Source organism: Rousettus aegyptiacus, unplaced genomic scaffold, assembly GCF_014176215.1.
Source record: "Rousettus aegyptiacus isolate mRouAeg1 unplaced genomic scaffold, mRouAeg1.p scaffold_m13_p_11, whole genome shotgun sequence".
NCBI lineage: Eukaryota > Metazoa > Chordata > Mammalia > Chiroptera > Pteropodidae > Rousettus > Rousettus aegyptiacus.
The window spans coordinates 36291481-36313689 of record NW_023416286.1 but is presented as its reverse complement, the minus strand read 5'-3'; the positions used below and the strand labels follow the sequence as shown (position 1 = coordinate 36313689).

The following is a 22209-nucleotide window of genomic DNA, read 5'->3' as shown; positions in this document are numbered from 1 at the left end:
GCACCACAGGGGGCTTCCGTAATGTTCTTTTTTACTGTTTCACCAATGAAGAAATAATGCCCCAACGTCGCAGATTTTCTTTGATAATCTAAATATGGGGTTGTTTTCAATAAAAAATTTAGAATATACATAAATAAATGTGATTTAATGTTTGCTTCTTGGTAAGAATTTTTTATCTAAATAATTTCACAAGTCCAAAACTCTTTTCTGACCTCGTACTCTGACATTCGGTTTGGAATGGATCCTTGGAAAGGTGATTTAGACACTTTGTCCTGAAAGAAAGTAAGTCATAATTACATTATTTTTTCCTAACTTTACGGATGGTAAAATTAAGGTATAGAACAACTAACTGACTTGCTTAAGACCATAATGAAAGCAACAGAGTCCGGGCCACACCCAGGGCATCCTGCAACTAGGTTGGCTCCCTGTCCATGCACAGGTTTTCCACGGAGCCTTTGCATTATCTCGATTCTCTTGTAGCTTTCAGACCAATTGCTGATTTATTTTTAGCAGGCAAACCTACTGGGGAAGAGAGAAATTAACAAACAAAAGAAAAAGATACAAGGCAATAGGACAGAATGAATATCGGAGGTAGGATAAAAGTTAAACAAGAATAAGAACTATAGGAAGTCAAGAATAACAGGCGAGTAGATGGCATGCATTTTATTCATGAAATTTTCTTCTTATTTCCCTAATCCCACAGCACTGTTCGATCCCTTTCTTGTCTGAATCCCCCTAGTATTCTTTTTTGTTCTTCCCTAATGACATTTATCAGATCCTGCCCTGCTGTAATATACAGTGACAATCACACCCTGACCAGATCTTCTGACTAGATTATAAACTCTTTAATGGCAGTCAGTGTTTCGAACAAATTTCTTTCTCCCACCAACTTTAACAAGTTTTTTGAATTAATAAGAAAATGTTCATAGTTAGAGTGAAAAAAAAAGAAAAAGGCTGAGCCCATTTTTATCTCCTATTTAGAGAAGTATTTGTCTCCAAAACTTGATTTCGATTTTGAAAAGCTGAAAAAGTTGCGTGGGACATTAACACATGAATAAAAACGACCAACTTAGCTCTCCGTAAGCAAAAGAGGGATAGAAAGAAGGAGCTTGAGATTCTTTCTGCTGTGGCATTTTAGTGTGCCCAGCTTTGTGGAGGGAGGGAGGTGTCTGCTGAAGCTTCAACTTGGGGTTCACAGAGAGCTCTCCAGTTCAGAATCACACAGAGTTGGAAACCGACCAGTCCTGCCTAATCTCTTCATTTGCAGATAAAGAAACTGAGACCCAGGGAGATTGTCTTTTTCAAGATTACTAAACTAAGTGGTGGCATAGCCTTAGTTGAATAATTTTCAAATAAAGTAGTAAACAAAGCAAATATTAAAACCTTTCTGTAGAGACCCTAGATGAGAAACCTAACATTTTAAATTATTAACAAGTGCTATAGTAACATGCATAGAAAATAAATGGAGGGTACTAAACAGATAGATCTGTGACAAAGGCAGGATTAAAAGAATCTTCAGGCTATGTGTTTGAGGTTGTTTGCTGAGTTCAGTCTAAGTGTTGGAAACTCTCCATTGCTTTGAGTGCTGACTCAATGGCCAGATCGGCAAGAAAGACACACATTTCTCAATTCCATTTATACATTTTGCCTCAGAACACAAAGTGGACACAGACTTCTCTTCCTTGAGGAGCAGGAGAAAGCTTCTCAGTTCTTTGGAGCATTCCCACTACCAGAGGGGAAATTCCCCATCAGCTGATGGAAGAAGTCTAGCAAACAAGGCCACACAAAATGGACCATTCCTGCTCCAGTAGAGAGTGGAGCAAGGCACAGGAAAGAGGAATCTGCGAGATCTTCCTTTCCGTTGCCACCTTGATGAATTCATTAATGATTTTTTTCAGGCGAGTTTTATTCAGGCACTTTGAGACAGGGCAGTGAGTCAGAGGTTGGCATCAAAACCAGAATAGAAGCCTTAGCCCTCTCTGGGGATCTTACTCTGGGCTTTAAATTCCCAGATCACACAACTTCCTAATTGGAAAAAAATGTTCTTAAACAAGAACATAGGTTTTGCCAGGCATGACAGTGACTAATAAGGTCGGTCTAAGGACTGCTTGATGAAAGAGAAGTTGGATTTTACATGTCACAGTGAATTTTTAAAGTATTTTCACCCTGAGGTTTACTGCTGAATATAAATAAAATATTTCTCCTTGGGCAATTCCTTTCCAACTCCTGCAGAACTGCCTTCGTTAATTAAATTAACTTTGAAATGACATTCAAACAAAGTCTTCCTTCCAAATGCCTTTGTTTTCTCCAAGATCTGCTTATTGACAAGCTGTTTCACAAGTTCCTGTGTAAACTGATTAAGCGTCCCAACCCGACCCTGCATACTAATTGGAGATAAATTTTATCTTTTCTATAGTCGGTAGCCCGCACATTGTATTCATTTAACTGTGTACCAAAAGGCTCACAGACTTACAATACCAAAATTTAAAAATTAAAAAAAACTATCCAGGGTGCTTACATAGGATCCTGACAAAGACAAAATTTAAATCTCATTTGCTGAAATGCCCACGACTGAAAGCAAATTCCTGAATTGAGGAGAGGATTTTTTTTTTTAAATTAGACTCTTTCAAAAAATCAGGCATTCGCGATCGTAATTAAAGCGGCTCTTGGCTTAAATCCATTCAGTCCGAGGCTGCGGCTCCCCACCAGGATGCGACGCGCAGGCGCAGGCACGCACACGTGGACACACAATCACTCACACGCGTCCGCCCACATCCCCTTGCGTGTGCATCGCTTGTGGGATTTACGGGCTTCGCCACCATGGATTACTGTCAGGTGCAGAAAGCAAGTCTTTCTTCCGTGGGCATTTTCCTCCCTCCGGATTTGATTTATGTATGGGCCACGTGAGTGCTGGGTATGGGGTCCGCTTGCGGAAAGACGACCCCAGTGTAGGGGAGACAAAGTCTGCTGGAGAGGCCCAGGGACGTCTCCGCAGCTACTGCGACATACGAGAAATTGGCTTCCGACTGAGAAGACTCTTCCAAGAGCTATCCCGTCCATGCCCATGTGAAGGCGTCGGCGTTTACGTGGGCTGGGAGAGGCCTCGGCCCAAGGCTTGGCAGGGGCCAGATTCCCAGGCTGCGGGGAAAGTGGATGAACTCGGGAAGTCGGTGCATGGGCGACTGGTTGGAAAGGGCGCGCTCCGGGGGTGCCAGGGAGAGCGAGCGAGGTTTTAGACAGAGCCTCACTGCCTCCTCAGCCTATGAGAAACCGGACGGAGAGGTCCATTTTGTCCTTGAGAGGAAGTACAAACCCCTCCTCACCGGAGAGGCCAAGGAATGAGCCTTTGACCGCTGGCTTCCACCCAGAGTGCCCGCGGCCCGAGGTCCCGCCACCCAGAGGCCTCTGTGGATACACAGCTGTGGCCCCTTACAGGGCTGGAAAAGGAGTGAGCAATGCGCTTCGGGCGCAAAATTTAAGGGGCAATATCTTAATGCCAGGCTTTTTAAGTAAATAAAATTAATGCAAAGAGAATTAGGATGAACAAAGTATTAAATTCTAAATAAAGACAGGATCAGTGCAGTGCCGTGCTGAGTCAATTTGTAGCCCGAGGTAAAAGCAAGATCCCCTGGGCCGCGGTGTTGGGGTGTCCCAGGGCTCGGAAGTGGAGGCCCCCTGCGGGCCCGGTAGGGGAGAGAAGTGGTGGCCCTGGGGGCAGGAGGTGAGAGCTCAGGAGAACAAAGGCGGAGCGGAAGGCAGAGCTGGGGGCGGGGGAGACCCCGCGGATTCCGCGACCCGATGCCTGGGTCGCGGCTTCCATGCCTATTTGGAGTGGGAGACTCGACCCCGCTGCCACCGAGGCCGCGAGCGAGTCCTGCAATACCCACGTGCGGTGGGTAATTCTCACTAACAAGACTTGGCGAGATGTCGGGCGAATAATTTGTGGCTTCTGTCACGTCCCCACTGCAGCGCTCACAAACCCCCTGCCCAAAGCGGCCTCTGGGAAAGGAAATGCACCAGTAAAACTGGGACTGGGAAAAGCGCTACAGGACCTGAAAAGAGGGATGCAGAGAACCTGAGTCGGCCCGGCGTTTATTAAATCATTTACACGTGAATTTCTTAGGGTCTAGCTTCACACAAAATGTGGACCCTCGCTATCCTTTCCCGAGAAGACAATTCACACGGACGCGAGATGGGGCGGGGACTTCTCAAAAAGCCCAAAACTTCAGGATTTTTGCCCTACCCGCCCCCCCCCAACCCCCCGCCACCTCCGCGTTCAACAAACGTGTTGAGGAAGCGTGGAGGCGAGTGGCACCCCCGCCTCTCGCCAGAGGAAAAACGTTCGGGCAATGCCTCCCTCCCTCTGGGTCGTAAAGCAACAGAACCCACACCTCGCTTCGGGGCGGGAGGGCTTTCTCTTTCATCTTATCAACTGAGGCTTGCCCACGTCCGCGGGAAGCCATAAAGCTGATTTAATAGCTTACGATGAAAATCGATCACGCTAATACATAAGCGAACATCAGAGGAATCGCATTTGAGAAAACGACTGGCCAGGCTCTGCGGTCCCGGCAGCGGGCCAAGGTCCCCGCTCTGCCTCAGCGCCGGGGAGAGGCCTGCGAGGCCCTTCAGGGTGGAGCACGGAGGTAAAAAAAAAAAAAAAAAAATTAGGCTGAAACCTCAAACCGAGCCTCGGCCTCCGTCAGCCCGGTTCATCGGCCGGCTCATTTCTTTCCGCCGAAGCCGCAGCGGGCTCGAGGGGCCGCGCAGCGACTCAGGCCGGGTCGTAGCTGCGCGGCCGAGGCCGCGGCCAGCAGGCTGACGCCGACCGGCGCCGCCGCGCTCCATTCACAAAGTCCGGGCGCGCAGCTCGCCGGCGGGTCGGAGGCCGCCTCCCTCTTCCTCTAGGTACCGGTTTTATGAATGGGCCTGGCGGCGAGCGCCCTGCTCCCTTTTTACTCCGCTCTTTGTGACGTCCTGTCCCCGTGACCCGGCGCGAGCTGCCGGCACTCCATTCACGCGCCGGGAAGGGGGCGGGAGGAGGGGCCCGCGGGGCGGAGGGAGAGGGGATGGGGCGGGGCGCAGGCGCTGGGGGCGGGAGGCGCGAGGCCCCGAATGGAAAGAGGCGGGGCCTCACGTGGTAGTACTGAATCTGCCCCCGCCCGGGGGAGCGCAGAGGAGCATTAATAAATCTCTAAGCCGAGGAGGAAACTCCGGCTGGGGCAGTGCGCCGAGCTCCGGCTGCTCGCGGGGAAACGGATGTCGAGTGGCGGCGCCGGCGCCGGCAGGAGCAGCACTACGGGCCAAATACCGAGAGGCCACAACAGAAGGGAGTGCTTGGCCCTCTCCCGTAAACACAGTCCTCTCCACCGCCGTCTCCCCCTCGCATCGCGCGCAGTCCTACTGCCTGGCGCCCGAGGCCACTCGGACTGCTATGTGACCGTGAGACTGCGGGAGGAAGGGAACTGGGTAGAAGAGGGTCTCCGGTGAGAGCCCCTGGGGGCCAAGTTTGCGGCCACTTCTGCAGGTGCCCTTCCTTAGCCCTCGCCTGCCCCTTGCTGCAGCCCAGCTGGCCCGGCTTTCCTTCGCCTCCTCGCGCGCCCAGCAGCCGCAGTTCCCAGCGACCATGGTGACAGTGGAGGAGCTGCGGGAGATGGACTGCAGCGTGCTCAAAAGACTGATGAATCGGGACGAGAACTCCGGCGGCGCGGGCGGCGCGGGCGGCAGCGGCAGCCACGGCGCCTTGGGGCTGCTGAGCGGCGGCAAGTGTCTGCTGCTGGACTGCAGACCGTTCCTGGCGCACAGCGCGGGCTACATCCGAGGCTCCGTCAACGTGCGCTGCAACACAATCGTGCGGCGGCGGGCCAAGGGCTCCGTGAGCCTGGAGCAGATCCTGCCCGCCGAGGAGGAGGTGCGCGCCCGCCTGCGCTCCGGCCTCTACTCCGCCGTCATCGTTTACGACGAGCGCAGCCCGCGCGCCGAGAGCCTCCGCGAGGACAGCACCGTGTCGCTGGTAGTGCAGGCGCTGCGCCGCAACGCGGAGCGCACCGATATTTGCTTGCTGAAAGGTAAATGCGGGCTCCCGGGCGCGACCTGGAGGGGGAGGTGCAGAGAGGCTTGGCGGCCTTCTCCTTAGTGGGCCGGGGAAGAAGCGCCTGGAGGGACTGGACTCGTGGCAGCGGGGATCCCCGTGCATTCCTTTGCGTGTTGTTGTGCACAGGTTTGCAAGGATTTTGTGCGTTTGTATGCAAGTGCGAGCTCCTGAAGTCTTCAGGGCAGCGAGGGCGCGTTTCCTTCGTTACCTGCAATTCCTCACCCTCCTGGCTCTTCTGCATTTGTTTACAGTCACTAACCGTCTGGCCTTGCGGGCTAAGCGCCTTTTTGGCGTTAACCACTTTCCATTCGAGGGAAGTGCTCCTAAGTGCCACTGTTCGGGTGGGGACAGGTCAGGCTTGTTGAGTTGGCCCGCTGGGGCCTTGCATTGAGTCAGACCCCGACAACCCAAGAGGTGGGGAAACGGGTGAAGGCGAGTGAGCGCCGGTTCGATTAGAAACCAGCTCCTCTTAAATGCACAAGGAAAATAGGGGTGCGGACATTGTGTGGAGCGATCTGTATCTCCTCTTTTGCTTCCCAACTCCAACCGTCCGGAAGGTGACCAGCTCCTCCAACCCCGGGCTAGACCCAGGCTTCAGGCGCGGGAGGCAGGAGGTGTGAGTATTCGGGGAACGCAAGGCAGGATGATGTTTTCTAAAATCAGGCGCCAGAGAAGTACGACCTTTGTTTAGACACAATTCTCGACGATCAGAGGGCGGCGGGTGCTTGATTTAAGAGAACCCTGGCGAAACTCTTCGGGGAGGTGAGGTCTTGTCAAACCTGGAAGTCACAAACCGAGAAAGGACCGAGTGCTGTCACAGTATCTGGAAGGACGGTGCTACAGCCGCACCTGCGGGCTGGGCTGGGCCGTGGTTCTCGGCATCCCGTGAGCTGAGGAAGCCGCAGGCGCGTGGGGTCCCGGCGCCCCTTGGCCGCGCTGCGCCCCTGCCTCCCGCCACTGCATTCCGCGCATTCCTTCTCCCTGGTCGGGTCCCGGCCTCGCAAGCCGAAAGGCGTTTCGGACTCTGGCCTTCATAGAGCAGCTAGGTTCCCTGCCGGCAAACCTCGCCCCCTCCCTCTTTTCTTTTCCTCTCGGGACCTGCTCACCCCGGAGGAAGGGTGGTGGTGAGGGGAGGAGGGGCGGAAACCTCTCCCCACCGCCCCTTCCCCTAAAGCACGACTGAAAGGCTCAGACGAGCCGGGATTGCCGTGCTGAATAGCGGGCGGCTTTGTTCTCGGCAGTTGTTTCCTGGCCATTTGACCTGTCAGCTGCTGGAGAAATGCTGCTGTTGACCTATGGTTGAACTACTAAAGCAATTTTGCTGAATTTTCTTTTCTCCGTGAGACTGCTTTTTGCACCGCCGGTGGAACCCAGAGCTCTTCCCTTCTCCTAAAAACGCATTGCGAGCAAGTGCCGAGGGGCTTACACGGGAACGAGCGGCCGGCCTAGCCTGCCCGGGCGCGGAGTTGTGCTCGGGATCCCTGCGATCCCCGCGGCAGGCGCACGTCGCGCGTGCTCCCGCGTCCAGGTCCCGGTTAGACCGCCACGGTGGGGGTCTAGGCAGTTGAGCGCGCCTGCCCTCCCTTGCCTGGAGCTGGTGGGAACGGTTGGAGAAATTGTTTTAGGAGGAAAGTCCTTTTCCAGGGGCGCGTTCTCCCTGCCGCGCTGCCCTGGGGTCCATCCTGATTTTAAAGCCTCAGCGCGCGACTTTCTCCGCGGGCCTCTGATCCAGGACCCTTCTCGAGGGAGGGCAAACCCACGTGGAGTCTAGGTTCGTTTTGTTTTTTCTTCCTGGAAGAAATCTCAAGGGGTCCGCCCTAGAGCGGCAGCTCGGGGACCTTGGCCCTTGGGCTTCCGGGCGCGCACTTAGGCCCTGCTCCCAGGGAGGAACGGCTTGTGGCACCTCCCTGGTCCCTCAGAATCCCATCTGGAGAGGCTGGAGCCAGAGAGTCCCAGCGAGCCAGCCGCTCAGCACGAGGCAAATGCTAATGTAGAGACTGGGTAGGACTGGAGCCTCTGGGTAAAATGTCAGTATCCGTACGGTTCGCGAGGTGCCTGGCCAACGGAAAAGCAGTGTTCCAAGGGCTTGTTGCCACCTGAGGCCTGCACTGCCTCCTGTTGTCAGACCCGGTCTGGGCAGGAAGGATGGCCCTATGTGCATCTAAAAATCACCATCCTCTGAGATGGAGAGTGTCTGGACTTGGGCCTCAGGTCGAACTTGTCATTTCAGGATCAGGCTCTGGGAGTAGCCAGTAGAGGGTCAGTTGGGTCTTCATAAGGGAAGCAGCCGCCAGAAATTGACAGAGGTGACAGGGGCCTTCCAACTTGTTCTGTAGTGCTGGTAGAACATTTTTGAGGTTAACTGGGTCATAGTCTGTTTAATTGAGCTTATTTTCATATATGTGCTAAGCAGAAGCCGTCTTAACACAGTTCCTTTCTCTTCCTTCTCTTTGCCTTCTAATCGAAAAGGCTTCTTCCCTCGTGAGGACAGAAAGAAATTGGGCAGTGTCCGCTCCCACTCTGATGCGGGAAAGCGCAGGTGGTGGGAGGAAACCAATGCCTTCTACATCCTGGAGAAGCCACTGGAATGGAGGCCATGTGGGTTTGTGGAAGGGGACAGGGAACTCAAGGGAAACACTGGAAAACACCGAAAGACGAAACCCTTACATTATCTTTAGCAAAGGCTTGAACTGATGAGGGGTTGGGTAGTTTGTTTCTCACCATAGCTGTTCATTTTATTTTGCAGCTAATGGGCCTTTCTGTGTATCTTGTTTCTTGTGGGGTGGTGGGCGTGGAGTACAAGTAGTCAAACATTGAGCCAATGAGTGACCAAGTTGTGCTGGGGGCACAATAAACACAGCAGGATATTTTCAGAAGTTGCATTATCCTTACTGGCCAAAGGCTAATTCTACCAATTAATTGCATTTAAAAATTTGATTTTTCTATTTCTGTCATTTTGAAGGGCAGTTGGTTACTTACTGTGAGTAATTAATAACTAATGCCACAGGTAGGAATTCATAGTTAAGAGTAAACTTAATATCAATAAAATACTGCTTAGCTTTTACATTTCCTAATATTAGCCAAGTTTTGCTAAAAGAAATAACCCACATTAGTACATTTTCTAGTCTTTTTACTAGTGAGAGTCCCATTGGGGTAAACTTTTTTTTTTTAAGCTCATTTTTATTTAAAATCCTGTAAGGCAATTTTGAGGGAAAGTTTAGATTTTTTCAGATTTTATTAAAGTACATAATAAAATCTGTACTTGCAATCTCTTAAAGTACATAATAAAATCTGTACTTGCAATCTCTTTCTCCTTCACATCCTCGGATTAAGGTTTTAGAGAAAGACAAAAAGAACATTTTCTTACTCTAATAGAAGTCATTCTTTACTTGCCATATACCCGGAAATGATAAATTTATCTGTTACTTAGAAAATTTCAGTTATAAAAACATTATCTTACTTTCCTCCTATCTAAAATTCATCTCAGCACATGACCACTGCCACTTGTTATTCAAGTTCTGATTGAAAAGCTGTTCCGAAACCATTTTGAGAAGTTGGGAGGGCTATCGTCCTCACACAGACCGACATCACACTTTCTGTAGAAAACAGCCACTAAGGCCCATAATGAATGGTATGGGTGGGGGTGACGGGGCTCAACTAGCAGCCCTGGCAACTCTGGTGAGACTGTCTTCTATCTAGTCTCTTTCTATCCACATTTGTCTACCCACATTTCTCCAGGAGATTAGTGGCATCAAACGGCATAGCCTTGGAGGGATGCTGAGGTTGCATACCTCTTTGGGACTGGCTTTTCTCTTTTCAGATATGACAGAATGCCATGATGGTCAAGGATTGTTAGAATCTCAAAAAAAAGGTAGGCTATAAAGATAATTTCTAACCCTTATTGTAAGTTCTTACAGAAGTATAAGGAATGAGGCAAACTCACTCCTTTTTGCATCATTTTAATTGAATGCTTCCAACTCACAAAAGTAAGTAAAGACAGGGTGTCAGTGTAAATCAGAGTGAAAACCGGAGCCTTGTTAAGACCACAGCTCCCTTGAGTTTGTCCTCCCTCAGTGCTTATAGGAGAGATGACTTGCACCCACCAAGATAAATAAGCTACAAAGAAACCCAGGGAGGGAGAAAGGGTGGCGTTTTTAAGGGGCCAAGAAATTTCTCTAAGAAAATCAGAACATCCGAAACCAGATAGCCTATTTCCTTACTGGGAGGCAGTACCCGCCTAACAAAGAGGAAGTTTGACAGGAAGAAAAGTTCACTTTGGAACGGAAGCCAGCTTGCTGAACGTAGCAGATAGCACCAAAGGACTGGGAGGGTCTGCAAACAAGATCCAGCCTGAGTTGTGGCATTAGATGTCAGCCAGTTGGCCCAGGATGGGTAGGTTTGTGCTTGGAGTCTCAAGGTGAGAAGCCCACTTAAGTAAATTTTAAATAACTGCTCAGCATTTACATGAGTGCTTATCAGTTCTCAAAGCTAAATGAGCTTCAAATAACCCCAGAACTTTCTTGCCAGGCAACGTTTGCCTTATATTGAGAAGATGTCCTGGGAGAGCAAGGCCATGAGCCCTTGGTGAATGGGGGATGTTCTGAGTGTTATGGAAAAAAAGCAGTAGCCACATTAAGATTGATGGCTCTAGTCACCACCAAAAGACAAGCTTCCCCATCACAGACCCCGCTAGTGGTCCTATCTTGTCGATAGGCCCAGCACTGCGTCAGTTCGCCCTTTGCAAAGCACTTCCATGCACACACTCTGTTAGGCCTGCATGGGCGGGAGGCCAGCAGCAGGATGTATGGCCAGCAGGTCATCATTTTCAGTAAATTCTGAAAAGCACCTTGCTGTGTACATGTGTGTGAAAAACAGAAAAAAAGCATAGAGTTGAACTGGAGATGTAATTATTCCTCAAGAAAGTCAGGTGAAAAATTATATTCCTTTCCCACCCCCTAAGCTCTAAAGTTTTAAAATTAAGATGAGAAAGTGAGAGCTTTAAGACCCGAAGGCATATTATTAAACAACATGGGAAAAACAGGTCAAAATTAGAAGATCTGTTACTGGATGACTTTTAATAAGCTGTAGAAAAAACAGGTGGAATTAATTGGCATTTGTCAAGAAATTGTATTCAGGAGATAGATCTTGGGCACCTGCTCTGTTTGTAGTTTGCAAATAGATTGTGGACATTTAGGGCCATGGGATGTTGGAATTTAGAGGTATATAATCTGAAATTCTCCCATTTTGAGTGTGGGAAAACAGGCTAGGGAGAATGTGCTTGCACAAGCTCCCATTGGCACCCACGACCTGTGCTCTTATTCTCCTTGCACACCTACGGCAGGCCCAAGATCGAGGCCAGCCCCCTGGGATCCTGTTGGAATAAGCTTTCCCTCTCCTGAGGTTTGACTAAAACTTGGGTGATCTAAATCTAGCTCTTACTGGAAGGGCCACGGCCCTGGTGTTTGCACAGATTCGACCCCCACCTACAGTAAGAATTCACTTGAATTTCCGTCATGACCCAGACAGGGATACAGATACACCTGAAATCAGAGTTCCATGAAATGATACCCTCTTTAAACACGATGCATTCGAGTAGTTATTTTAGTTCATTAAGTAAAAATGTTGGTCCCAACTCCTTAATGACGACCTATAGTGAGAAAAGCTCTGGCAAGAGGCAGAGTTTGGCGAAATGTTAGCAGTGCCCTGTGCAGAGGATTTTACATGAAAATTCTGTGATGAAACCAGCAGGCCGTGCCCTCTTAGAGAAGGATCACCAGGAAGGCAGGGATGGGCAAGTGGCACGGCAGGTTCCTGACAGCCGCTTAGAAGTCACCTTCGAGGCCAGTGTGCTAAATGCTTGCTGTGCCCTCACCTGAGGGCTGCCCTGCACCTGTTTGCTCTCCTGTAAAATGGTGGCTGGCCATGCCTTCCTCAAGGGCTGCTGTTTGGACACATGTATGGAAAGACCTGGCATCTAGTGAACATTTCCTCTTAAGGGTATCTACCACTTTTATTAACAGGGGTCTGGTACCCACAGCCGACTTCCTGTGCTGTGCCTCGTGGGGTGTGACGTGGGTGGTTCCTAACCTGCACCCTTCCATGTGTACCACCACCTGCCTGCAGCTCTGGGCCGCTCAGGTGTGTTCTGCTCCTCAGAGATCCGGGCCTCAGTGCAGCCATTGGCCCCCCCAAGAAGGCACTTATTTTGTGATATTCCTTGTAACAGTGAGCCATAGTCTCTCCCAAGAGTGACAGCTCAGGAGGAAAAACCCCTTTCACTGCTGTCACCATCACGGATATGACCTTTCCAGTGCTCCTGTCCCCAGGGCTGATCTGCTTTTTCACTTAGTTTCTTTCTGCTTATTCTTTAAAGATCCACCAGAGGGAACTGACTTTTCAGTAGTCATTTCTCTGTTCCGTTGTAATGGTGTCTTCACAGCCACTACTGTCTCGCTGCCCTGCGATGAGCAAGCAGCCTGCGGGGAGCCGCCAAACGGCCCTCCCTTGTGCCTGGTCTGGCCTCTGGGTCACTTCTGTTCTGCATGCTAGGCCACCTGTCCTCTCCCCCCCCCCCCAACAACCCCTGGGGTCTGCCGCTGGCCCCGTTCTGCTGGGTTCTTCTGCTGTCTCCTGGTTGATTGATGGCAGAGCCCAGGAGGTGGCGGAGTCCAGGAGTGGCAGAGGTCCCTGACTAGGAAGCTGTCGTGGAGCTCAGGAAATGTGGTACCTGCTGCTTTGCTGCCTTAACTACCAGGTCTCAAGACTCCAACTGGAAAAAATCAGTGAAGCCCAGGATGAGATGGCAGTCTGGAAAGTTGCCAGTAATGCTGGAATCCCCATGTAGGTGCCCAAAAGGAAACCTTCATTATATGTGTCTCCCGAGGCCAGGTGCCAAGCACTGGCTGTTCCAGTCAGCCCTCAAAGGACTCCAGGAGTGGATATTTCATACATTTTATGGATAAGGAAGAGGCTGGGAGAGGTCCAGTAATGGTCCTAGGCACCACAGCTGGTGATTCAAGCCAGACCTGTGTGTCTGACTGCAAAGGCTGTGTGTGCCCTTTCCAGGACTTCAGTCTGGTGCCCTGTTTTATACATTCTCAGCAATGGGAAGAACATTCTCACCACCACGCTGAGGCTCCTCCCCCTTCTGTTCCCTCATGGATGCTCCTCTGTAACCTTGGAGCCTGACCTTAGCACTCCTGTGACTCCGCCATTCACTTTCGGGTGGGTACTTGTCTAGGCAATGAATTTGGAGGGCATCACCCATGCCTTACATTTCTTTGGGGGGGAAAAAAAAAGAAATGTTTTAATAGCTCGAGTTATGTAATAAACACAAGAATCATTTATTTTGAAAATTCCAAATCCTGCACAAGTATTTAGAGTAACATAATGGTTTTTCATGTAGGTGTTCAACAGTGGTTTGTTGATTGACCCATTTCCTCTTCTACCTGCTCCAAAGGGGGACCACTGACAAAGCTGCTCCTTCCAGAGGGCTTCAGCTAACGATATTTGCCGGCTCTTCTTCCCTCCACTCTGTTTCCTAAATTCGGGGCAGCAATGTCTGCAGCTTTAAGAGGAAAGGGGACAGATGGGGTTGATCACGGGAGGGAGGAAGGTGTGCTCCTGGGACGAGATGACACAGCATGTCTGGAGTGGGCAGTATGGGGACCTCGGCAAGGTTTCCAACCAGGGAGGCTGGTCATTATGACTCAGCAGGAGCGAGGGCCTGTGACCAGAGACATCCATTTATATTCTGACGAGGGGAGGGGGTGGTGGTGGCGGCGATGAACTGAGAAGCCTCCGGTCAGAGAGGAAGAAATGTATGTGTGCCCTGTTTCTGTAAGCCTTATGATGTACTAAAGAATCCTTTCCCTTCCTCCAAAGCGATCTCTGGGATTAGGATTCTGGCAAGAAACTGACTGACCACCATGTGTCGGCGTATTGAAGATCCTTCCGACAGGGAAGCGACACCATGTTGCTTGCTCATAAAATTTTAGATGTGGCCGTAGTGACTGTCTTGAATGGGTCCGTTAGAATGATTGTTCAACAACACGCAGGCCCTACTGAATGCATGAATGAATCAATTTTTAAGTAAATTTGTGGTTTTTAAAAAAAATTTAGGTATAATTGACATATAACATGTCAGTTTCAGGTATACAACATAATGATTTGATACTTGTATGTGTTGCAAAATGATGACATACAATAAGTCTAGTCTAGTTAACATCTATCACTGTACATGGTAAAAAAATTTTTTCCTTGTGATGAGAACTTTTTAAGATCTACTGTTAAGCAACTTTCAAAAATGCAATACAGTATTAACTATAGTCACCATGCTATGCATTATGCCCCCAGGACTTCTTTATCTTATAACTGGAAGTTTTGACCCTCTTCACCTACCAAATTAATTTATAATCTATCTTTGTTCCTATAGAAACTCAAAGTAAAAGTACAAGCAGGGCCAGACATTGTCAGTAGATGCTAAATTACCACAGAGCAAAGTCCCAGAGATCACAAGAAAATCAGAGACACAGGCTAAGCATTTCTCTTCCTGGTTCCCCTGCCCGCCTCTGCCCAGCCAGAGCCTTTCTGCTTGGCACCAACACTTTTCCAGAAAACTTGATCTCTTTTTTACTTAAAAGACCTCCCTTCCCCGGAAGACGATTCCACAAATAACCACTCCAAGGCTTAGCAACTCTCAGGTCAGGAAATCCTCCCTTGCCCCAAACCTGTGTGTGAAGCAAGAGGGATTTATTTAGATTTAAGCCCATTTACTCTTGTTTTGGCCCCTTGTTGACGGAACAGCTGTTCGGGAGGCTGTGCCATCAGCATCTGTTCTGTTGCTGAGGTCTAGAAGGGCTAGTGCCAGGGTAATTGGTAATTTTTCCTTTTTCCTACACTGGAGAACCTCTCCAAAGGAAGGTCTGAAGTGAGATGACGGACATCTTTGCAAGTTGCACAGCTGCAGGCTGCCTTAGTACTCACGGAGACCCACAGTGTCTATTGCTTCTTACATGTTTTATGATCACCCTAAGGTACTCCCCTGGAAATAGTCCCAGTCCCTTCTCCATAGCCCCTATACATCTTTCTCTGTGTATCTGCGTCTGAAACCAAAGGTTTGTGTATAATGCTTTCCTTCCAGGCTTTAGGATGCAGTCCTGGCCAAATGTGGACCCTGCGTTGCTGGAAAAGGCTCCATAGTCATTATCTCTGGGCCCACAGCGCCACCCAGTGGCAAGTATAGATTCAACTAGCCCCAGCTTCCTAACAGTTCCTCCGTCTTGGGTAGAATTTAAATTCTTTTGGGGTTTTTAGCTGGCTCAGTGAATCCATTAACCAGAACTTCTCTCCACTTTACAGGTGGCTATGAGAGGTTTTCCTCCGAGTACCCAGAATTCTGTTCCAAAACCAAGGCCCTGGCCGCTATCCCGCCCGCTGTGCCCCCAAGCACGGTGGAGTCCTTGGACCTGGGCTGCAGCTCCTGTGGAACCCCACTGCACGACCAGGTGTGTGTGTGTGTGCAGGGTTTTTTTCAGAGTCTGCTTTTCAGAGGCTGTAGTTGCAGTGCTTCAATTTAGGGACAATGTAGTGAACCCTGATATTGGCATGGGATATGAGGAAGATTAGGAGTAAATTCTTTTTATTCCTTGGAATCCTTCCCTTTCCCTCTCTTCTTACCCCACTTGGGGTGGGGGGGGGGAGCAAAACTCCCTGATTAGCCTCTAGAGTTATGTGCAGACAAATGAGGGCTGCTGAAGCTGGAAGTGTGTGACCTGCCCTTTAGGAAACTGAGAGAACACCCTTTGAAAGAGTGGCCTGTGGACCCCGGCCCCAGCAGAACAGCCAGGCTGGCCTCATTTAGAGCCCGATATAAATGACAAATAGACATAAATGATCAGCCAAGCCTCCCCCCAAAAAAACCAGCTTGAGCTGCTACATTTCTTACAAGCCCACCCCTTCCAGCCCTTTTATTTAGATGAAGGGGGTGAATTTATAGGCTCCAGGAACTCAGCTTCCCAAATCCCAGATCATCCTAATTGATCTGACTCAGAAAATCGTCACTACTTTAAGCCAAGGTTACTTAATTTTGCCCAAATCCCTCCTCTTTGTCAGGCTGATGTGGCATCTGTTTTTAATGTACCAAGTAAACATATAATCCAAACAAGTAAGCCCCTAAACCATACAACAGGTAGCTTGGTGATTAGCAGGTGTAAATTTTTAATGTTACCAACGGGTGCCGCAAGTCAGCATCGTGTCTGCCACTCCGTTTATCACGGGGGACGTGGGCTCCTTGAACAAGGCTTCACCTATCCTGGCTTCTCTGCCCACAGCAGAGTGGAGGACAAAGGCTAGAGAAGTCCCATTGAAGCCACCGCTCCCTCCAGGAGCCCTAGCAGGATAAGGGGAAACCTGGAGGGGCTGTGCCCACAGGCAATCCCCCCAGGTCCTGTGAAAACCACCTCTCTGGATCCTAAGCACCCCAGCTCTTCTGCTGGCTGCCTTACACTCATGATGTCGGGGGCCTTTGTTTTCCCTCGCTTGTGCAGGGCGGTCCGGTGGAGATCCTCCCTTTTCTCTACCTCGGCAGTGCCTATCATGCTGCCCGCAGAGACATGCTGGATGCCCTGGGGATCACAGCCCTGTTGAATGTCTCCTCCGACTGCCCAAACCACTTTGAAGGACACTATCAGTACAAGTGCATCCCGGTGGAAGACAACCACAAGGCCGACATCAGCTCCTGGTTCATGGAAGCCATTGAGTACATCGGTAGGTGGACCCTGGCTGAGGACTGGGTCTCAGGCTGATGGGGGAGGATGAGAGGGGACCACTTGGAACTTGTCTGTTGAAAGAGCAAGGGATTTAGGAGGCCCGTACCCAGGTGTACTCTTGCCCTCTTCCTCGGTAGGACGTCTTGTGGGTTAGATGGTTTGTTGGGCAGGGATAACAAGACCCCCTCCTACGCCGGGGTTGTTGGCTTATAGAGAGCCAATAAACTTTTCTTGCATGTCTCCAGATGTCCAGATAAGGCTTAGGGATGGCGAGAAAAACAAAGAAAGGAACAATTGGGTCATTGTTTCTATTTCTGCAAATGGAAATTCTTAAATGTATGTTGGGATATAAGTCTTTAGCGTACGTTTTTTCTCCAAGTGTAGTGCATGGGGTTTCGTTAAGTCTCAAAACACCCATTCTCCGGTGGAATCCTACAGCCCCTCCCACGTGGGTTTCTTCCCACCCCTCAGCCGGGTTATTCTTTCAGTGGGAATACCCATCCTCCAACACCTCTCCAGTTCTCCCTCCCTCCCCCATTCCTGCGCCGGCCAGCTCTGGCTTAGACCGCTTGCCCTGGTGTTTGGGGCGGGATTGGAGCTTCCGACGGAGGAGGCCCCTGATGGTGTCCCGTTCTCTGCCCCAGATGCGGTGAAGGAGTGCCGCGGGCGCGTGCTGGTGCACTGCCAGGCCGGCATCTCGCGCTCCGCCACCATCTGCCTGGCCTACCTGATGATGAAGAAGCGCGTGAGGCTGGAGGAGGCCTTCGAGTTCGTCAAGCAGCGGCGGAGCATCATCTCGCCCAACTTCAGCTTCATGGGGCAGCTGTTGCAGTTCGAGTCGCAGGTGCTGGCCACGTCCTGCGCCGCGGAGGCCGCCAGCCCGTCCGGGCCCCTGCGGGAGCGGGGCAAGGCCACCCCGACCCCCACCTCGCAGTTCGTCTTCAGCTTCCCGGTCTCGGTGGGCGTGCACGCGGCGCCCAGCAGCCTGCCCTACCTGCACAGCCCCATCACCACCTCCCCCAGCTGCTAGGGCCGCTCTGAGAACCCCCAAACCAGGGGCCTTCAGCAAGGGGTGTGGGGCCGCGGCGGGCAGCGAGGCGGGACTGACCGGCGAGGGGCCCTTCCCATCCATTTCTCTTTGGCCTACGACCGGGCCGCCAGAATGGCAATAAGGACTTTGAATACATATTAAAGCAAACAAACAAACCCCTCCAACTTAGAGCAATAATGGCTGCCTCCGCGGGCAGGGAAGACCTTGGTTTGATTTGTGTGTCAGTTTTACTTTTCGGATAGGAATTTCTTACCTCATTTTTTTTAAGCAGTAAGGCTTGAAGTTGTGAAACCCGCAGGTCCTGGCAAATGTGCCCACCCTGTTTTATTAAGTGGGGGGCGGGAGGGAGGGAGGGAAGGGGGCAAGAAGAAAACAAGTTTGCCAGAAGTGCCTGGTTCCCTGTGCTTGGCCCTTTTTGTTGTAGTTACAAGAATTAAAAAAAAAAAAAAAAAAAAAGAGTCTTTTAGGACATGGTTTTCCTTACTAAGTCACCAACAAGTGAATAATTATGCGTAATACTAGATAAAAGTATTTATTAAGAGTTTCCTCGGAGTTCATAAATACAAGGAGTCTAGTGACTGACTTTAGAATATACGTCGATGTGGATTGGAGCACAATAGCCTGCTAATGTCAAAGCAGTTAGGGAATGAGTGGTACCTGGTAGGGCTGGAGGATTTGGCATGATGGTCACTTGTACTTGCCATGGAGAAGAAGGCAGAGTGGGGTGGGAGGAGGAAGAAAGAACGGGGACTCTTTTTTAATTACTTTCCAAGCTGGTTCCTGGGCACATGGACCACTGAAGTGATTTTAAACCACGATACAGCCTTTTTCTCTCTGATTATCAATAATTCAGTTTGGCAGTGAGAGCATTTCTTATAGACTTGCCCGAGGACTTGTATATCAGCTGTGACAAATGCCATATCATATTAGGTGCTCCTGAAAAATTGGGTGCAATTCAGATTTTCCTACAGTGAATCATCTGGCAAGGTCATTAGGGAAACCACCTAACTAGAAGACAGACCTGAAATTAATCCTTTTTTAAGTGAAAGCACCATCTTTTCTCTTTTGCATAAATTGGAGTTTTTAATTTCAAGGGATTACTTGGAATGGAGTATGCCAACAAATTCTTTGTGTTCTTAAAATTCCTGGTTTGGGTGAATAATTTTAAAGGCCTTCTTTTGAATAGAAAGAGGGAACTGAATACACTTCAGGTCTCATCGAAGTCTGGAATAGCAAGAGACCGTGAGTGGGGAGTCAGGGTAGACTCTTTGCTTGGGAACTGGCCTCTGGGCTTCTGTGACAGGCATCATGGGGACGTGGGTGCCATTTTAGAATCCTTTCTTGGGCTAATGCCATTTTAAGGGGCCTTTCCAAATGAAGGAATGGCTTCGGGAGAAAGAAGGATGTTTCTGTGGGTTGGGCTTGGGGGGAGGGAGAAGGGAACGGCTACATGTTATTTTGTTTGTAATATTGTGGAACAGTGTTGTTATGGAGTGCCAGATTAGAGGTAATCGCAGATTTATCTAGAAATGAGAGCATGTTTTCTTTGTGTGTGTTTTTAGGCCCTTCGAGAGTCTAGATCTAAATGAACATTCTTGTTCACTCATAAGTAACTTTTCAGCCTCAATGTCAGAATAATGTTGGGGTGCTCTTTCTTCTCCGGGCAATCCAGACGGGGCCTGGTCCATTACATTTCCTTCCATAAACATGAACCTCTGTTGTCATCGTTCATCCTGTCTTTGGCAAGCCCCATTTTTAGGTGATGCCAGAGTTCTTGCTTCTCATTTTTAGGAAAGCCTGAGGCTCCCTCCTTCCCTAGAAGTTGCTTGGCTGAATAGTTAGGGGTGAGGCATGGAGGGTTTGGGGTTCCTGGACATTGGAACTAAATACAGTACAGTTCGACGTTCCCAACCTTTCCTTGATTCCTGGAAGTTGCTTCATGTTTTGTGATAAACGAGGTCAACTGGGTTCTACAGCTGAAAAAGCTATGGGTGTTAACAGCAAATGGGCCTGGGAGGAGGGGCTGCTTGAGGGGATGGGGAAAGTAGCCTGGCACAGATTCGCTTTTCTTTGAATGAGTGTACCTTTGCCGATACCTATGTATCCTGCTTTCCCAGACTGGATTCCAACCACACGGACGGACAGACAGAGCTCAGGACCAACCCCAGGCATGTCTTCCCCTGCTTTCTGGTTCAAGTCTCCTGGCACAGTGTCCGACTGCTATTTATAAAGCCATTTTCTTTGTACTTGTTAACAGCATGAATCCCAAAACTTTTGGAAATAAAATAGGAAATTGGCTTGATGGGAAAAAGGAGATTTGTTTGTTATTTTCCCATCAGAGGGCTTTTTGATGACTAGGAATAGCTCTAATGAAGGCACCACCATGGAGTCAGTCCAAATGCCCAATGGGTTTCAATAGATATCCTTCCCCTAATGTCTTTTCTGGTGATGGCGAAATTTCTGTACTGGCCGGAAATCGTTGCCACTTTCACCGACTGTGAGCTGAGCTGTTGGCTACCAAAGGCAGTAGACTCTGTATCTTCTATGGAGACTAAGGAGTGCTCTCAGTTCCCTTTGGGAGTCCTGTGTGAACCAAGGGTGTCCGTGAGGCATTGACAGCAATGAACTTGACTTTCCCACAGAGCAGTAGTAGGCTAAGGTCACTGTGAGCAGGTGGCCAGGAGCTCCCAGCTGCAGTCATTTCCTCCTGAGGCCTTTGTTCCAGGTGGATTCTAGACAGTTTTCAACAAAATTGGAAGCCATGAAAAAAAAATTTAAATCTTTGGGAAGGTGTACAGAGGGAGGTAGGATGGTTGATTCAAAGAGAGGAGGAGGGACTGTTAAATTGGGAGTTGGCCACCAAGCCCATAGTGTTAAAGCGCTGGTCTCCTAGGCTGCTCATAACATCAGTTGGGGAGCTTTGAGCTGTGAAAATCCTGCCACCAGGGTGTCCCAGACCAACAAAACCAGGATTCTGGAGGAGGGACTCAGGCATCAACGTGTTTCAAATTCCCCAAGTGCTTTCCATATGTCACCAAGTTGGGAAGCTGCTTTCTGGATGGCAAGGTGCTGTTGGAATCCGGGTCTCGATACTAGAGCTATCTCGTCTCACGGGGACCACAACCCGAGGGTTTGTCATTGGCCCAACAGGTCTCACTGCCAATTCCAGCCAGCTGAGGGACAAGATGCTTTCTCTCAGGAGCTCAAGGAGCACATGACCTGAACCGGGCAAGCTCTATGCTCCCTGAAGGTCAGCAGGCCTGTGGAGCATTGTTAAAGAACCGAATACAGTGTTTCCATGTTAATGTTTTTCCTTGAACGTTTCGTTGTCCGCCAAGAAGGATGGAGAGTTTCACCTCTTTGAAGATAACTTCTCCCCCAGGAGCACAGGAACAACCTGTTCTTCCTTAGAATTTATGAGTCACACCAGTAAGAGTCTTCTTCAAGACAGCAATGCAATACATGTAACTTCTGTAAATAGCCCCATCTTTCAGAGTGATGTCATTTCTACATTTGATATGCTTGTATTTCTGTAGGATGTATATAGTTAAAGGGATTTTTTTTTTTGTTTTTTTGAAAAGTCAACATGTCTGTTTTTATTTATTGCTTGAAAAAGATCATTGATGAAAAATAAATACATTTTCAACCACCTCTGGCTTGATTTATCCTTTACATGAAAACTGTGCTGCTACGGTGACTTGGAAGGGGAGGAAAGACTACGGGTCATTAAATAATCTCGTGCACTTATTAACATCTACAGCGGAGATTGGCTCCCTAAGCATCACTCTAGGATGGTGACAGAAGGCTGATAGGAATCTCTAAGAACCTGATTTCTCTAGGCAGAGAGACCAACAAAAAAAAATTGAACAGTGAACAGGGCGTGTTCTTCATCTGAGAATCTACTTTGTTCCCCCACACAGAGGGGAGCAATGAGGATGGCTCCTCAGTGGAGAAGGCAGCCTTACACAGCCTGAGCGCCAGCGACGAGGGCGGGAACAGGCCTGTGGGGGAATGCCGGGACACTGCTTGCTGGGACGCCCCTCCCGCTGATAACTGTTCCCGAGCCAACTTTGCATCACCACTTTGGTGGCGATGATACCACTCTTAAATTTAGTAAATTCGCTAACAATCATTGAATTGTACACTTAAAGTGGGAAAGTTTTGTGGTATGTAAATTATACTCCAATAAAGCTGTTCAGTGATTAATATGTAAAAACATGCTCACTGCCAACAAATTCAAATAACGCAAATACATAAAGTAAAAACTGTAAGTCCCTCACCATACCCTTGCCCTATAT

The 22209-nt window shown here is 49.4% G+C and overlaps 1 protein-coding gene across 2 annotated transcripts; it reads left to right on the top strand.

Moving 5' to 3' along the window:
- The first annotated feature begins 5156 nt into the window (after positions 1–5156).
- DUSP4 (dual specificity phosphatase 4) lies at positions 5157–20222 on the top strand. 2 transcript variants are annotated; one of them, XM_016136125.2, is made up of 4 exons: positions 5157–6065; positions 15452–15597; positions 16639–16858; positions 17505–20222. In XM_016136125.2, exons 1-4 carry the CDS (start codon positions 5624–5626, stop codon positions 17888–17890), a joined length of 1194 nt encoding a protein of 397 aa, XP_015991611.1. In that variant the 5' UTR covers positions 5157–5623; the 3' UTR covers positions 17891–20222. The 2 variants fall into 2 exon arrangements, with proteins under 2 accessions (XP_015991611.1, XP_015991612.1); XM_016136126.2 differs by lacking the exon at positions 5157–6065 and adding an exon at positions 8378–9962 and having other exon boundaries at positions 17505–17973.
- The last annotated feature ends 1987 nt before the right edge of the window (positions 20223–22209 follow it).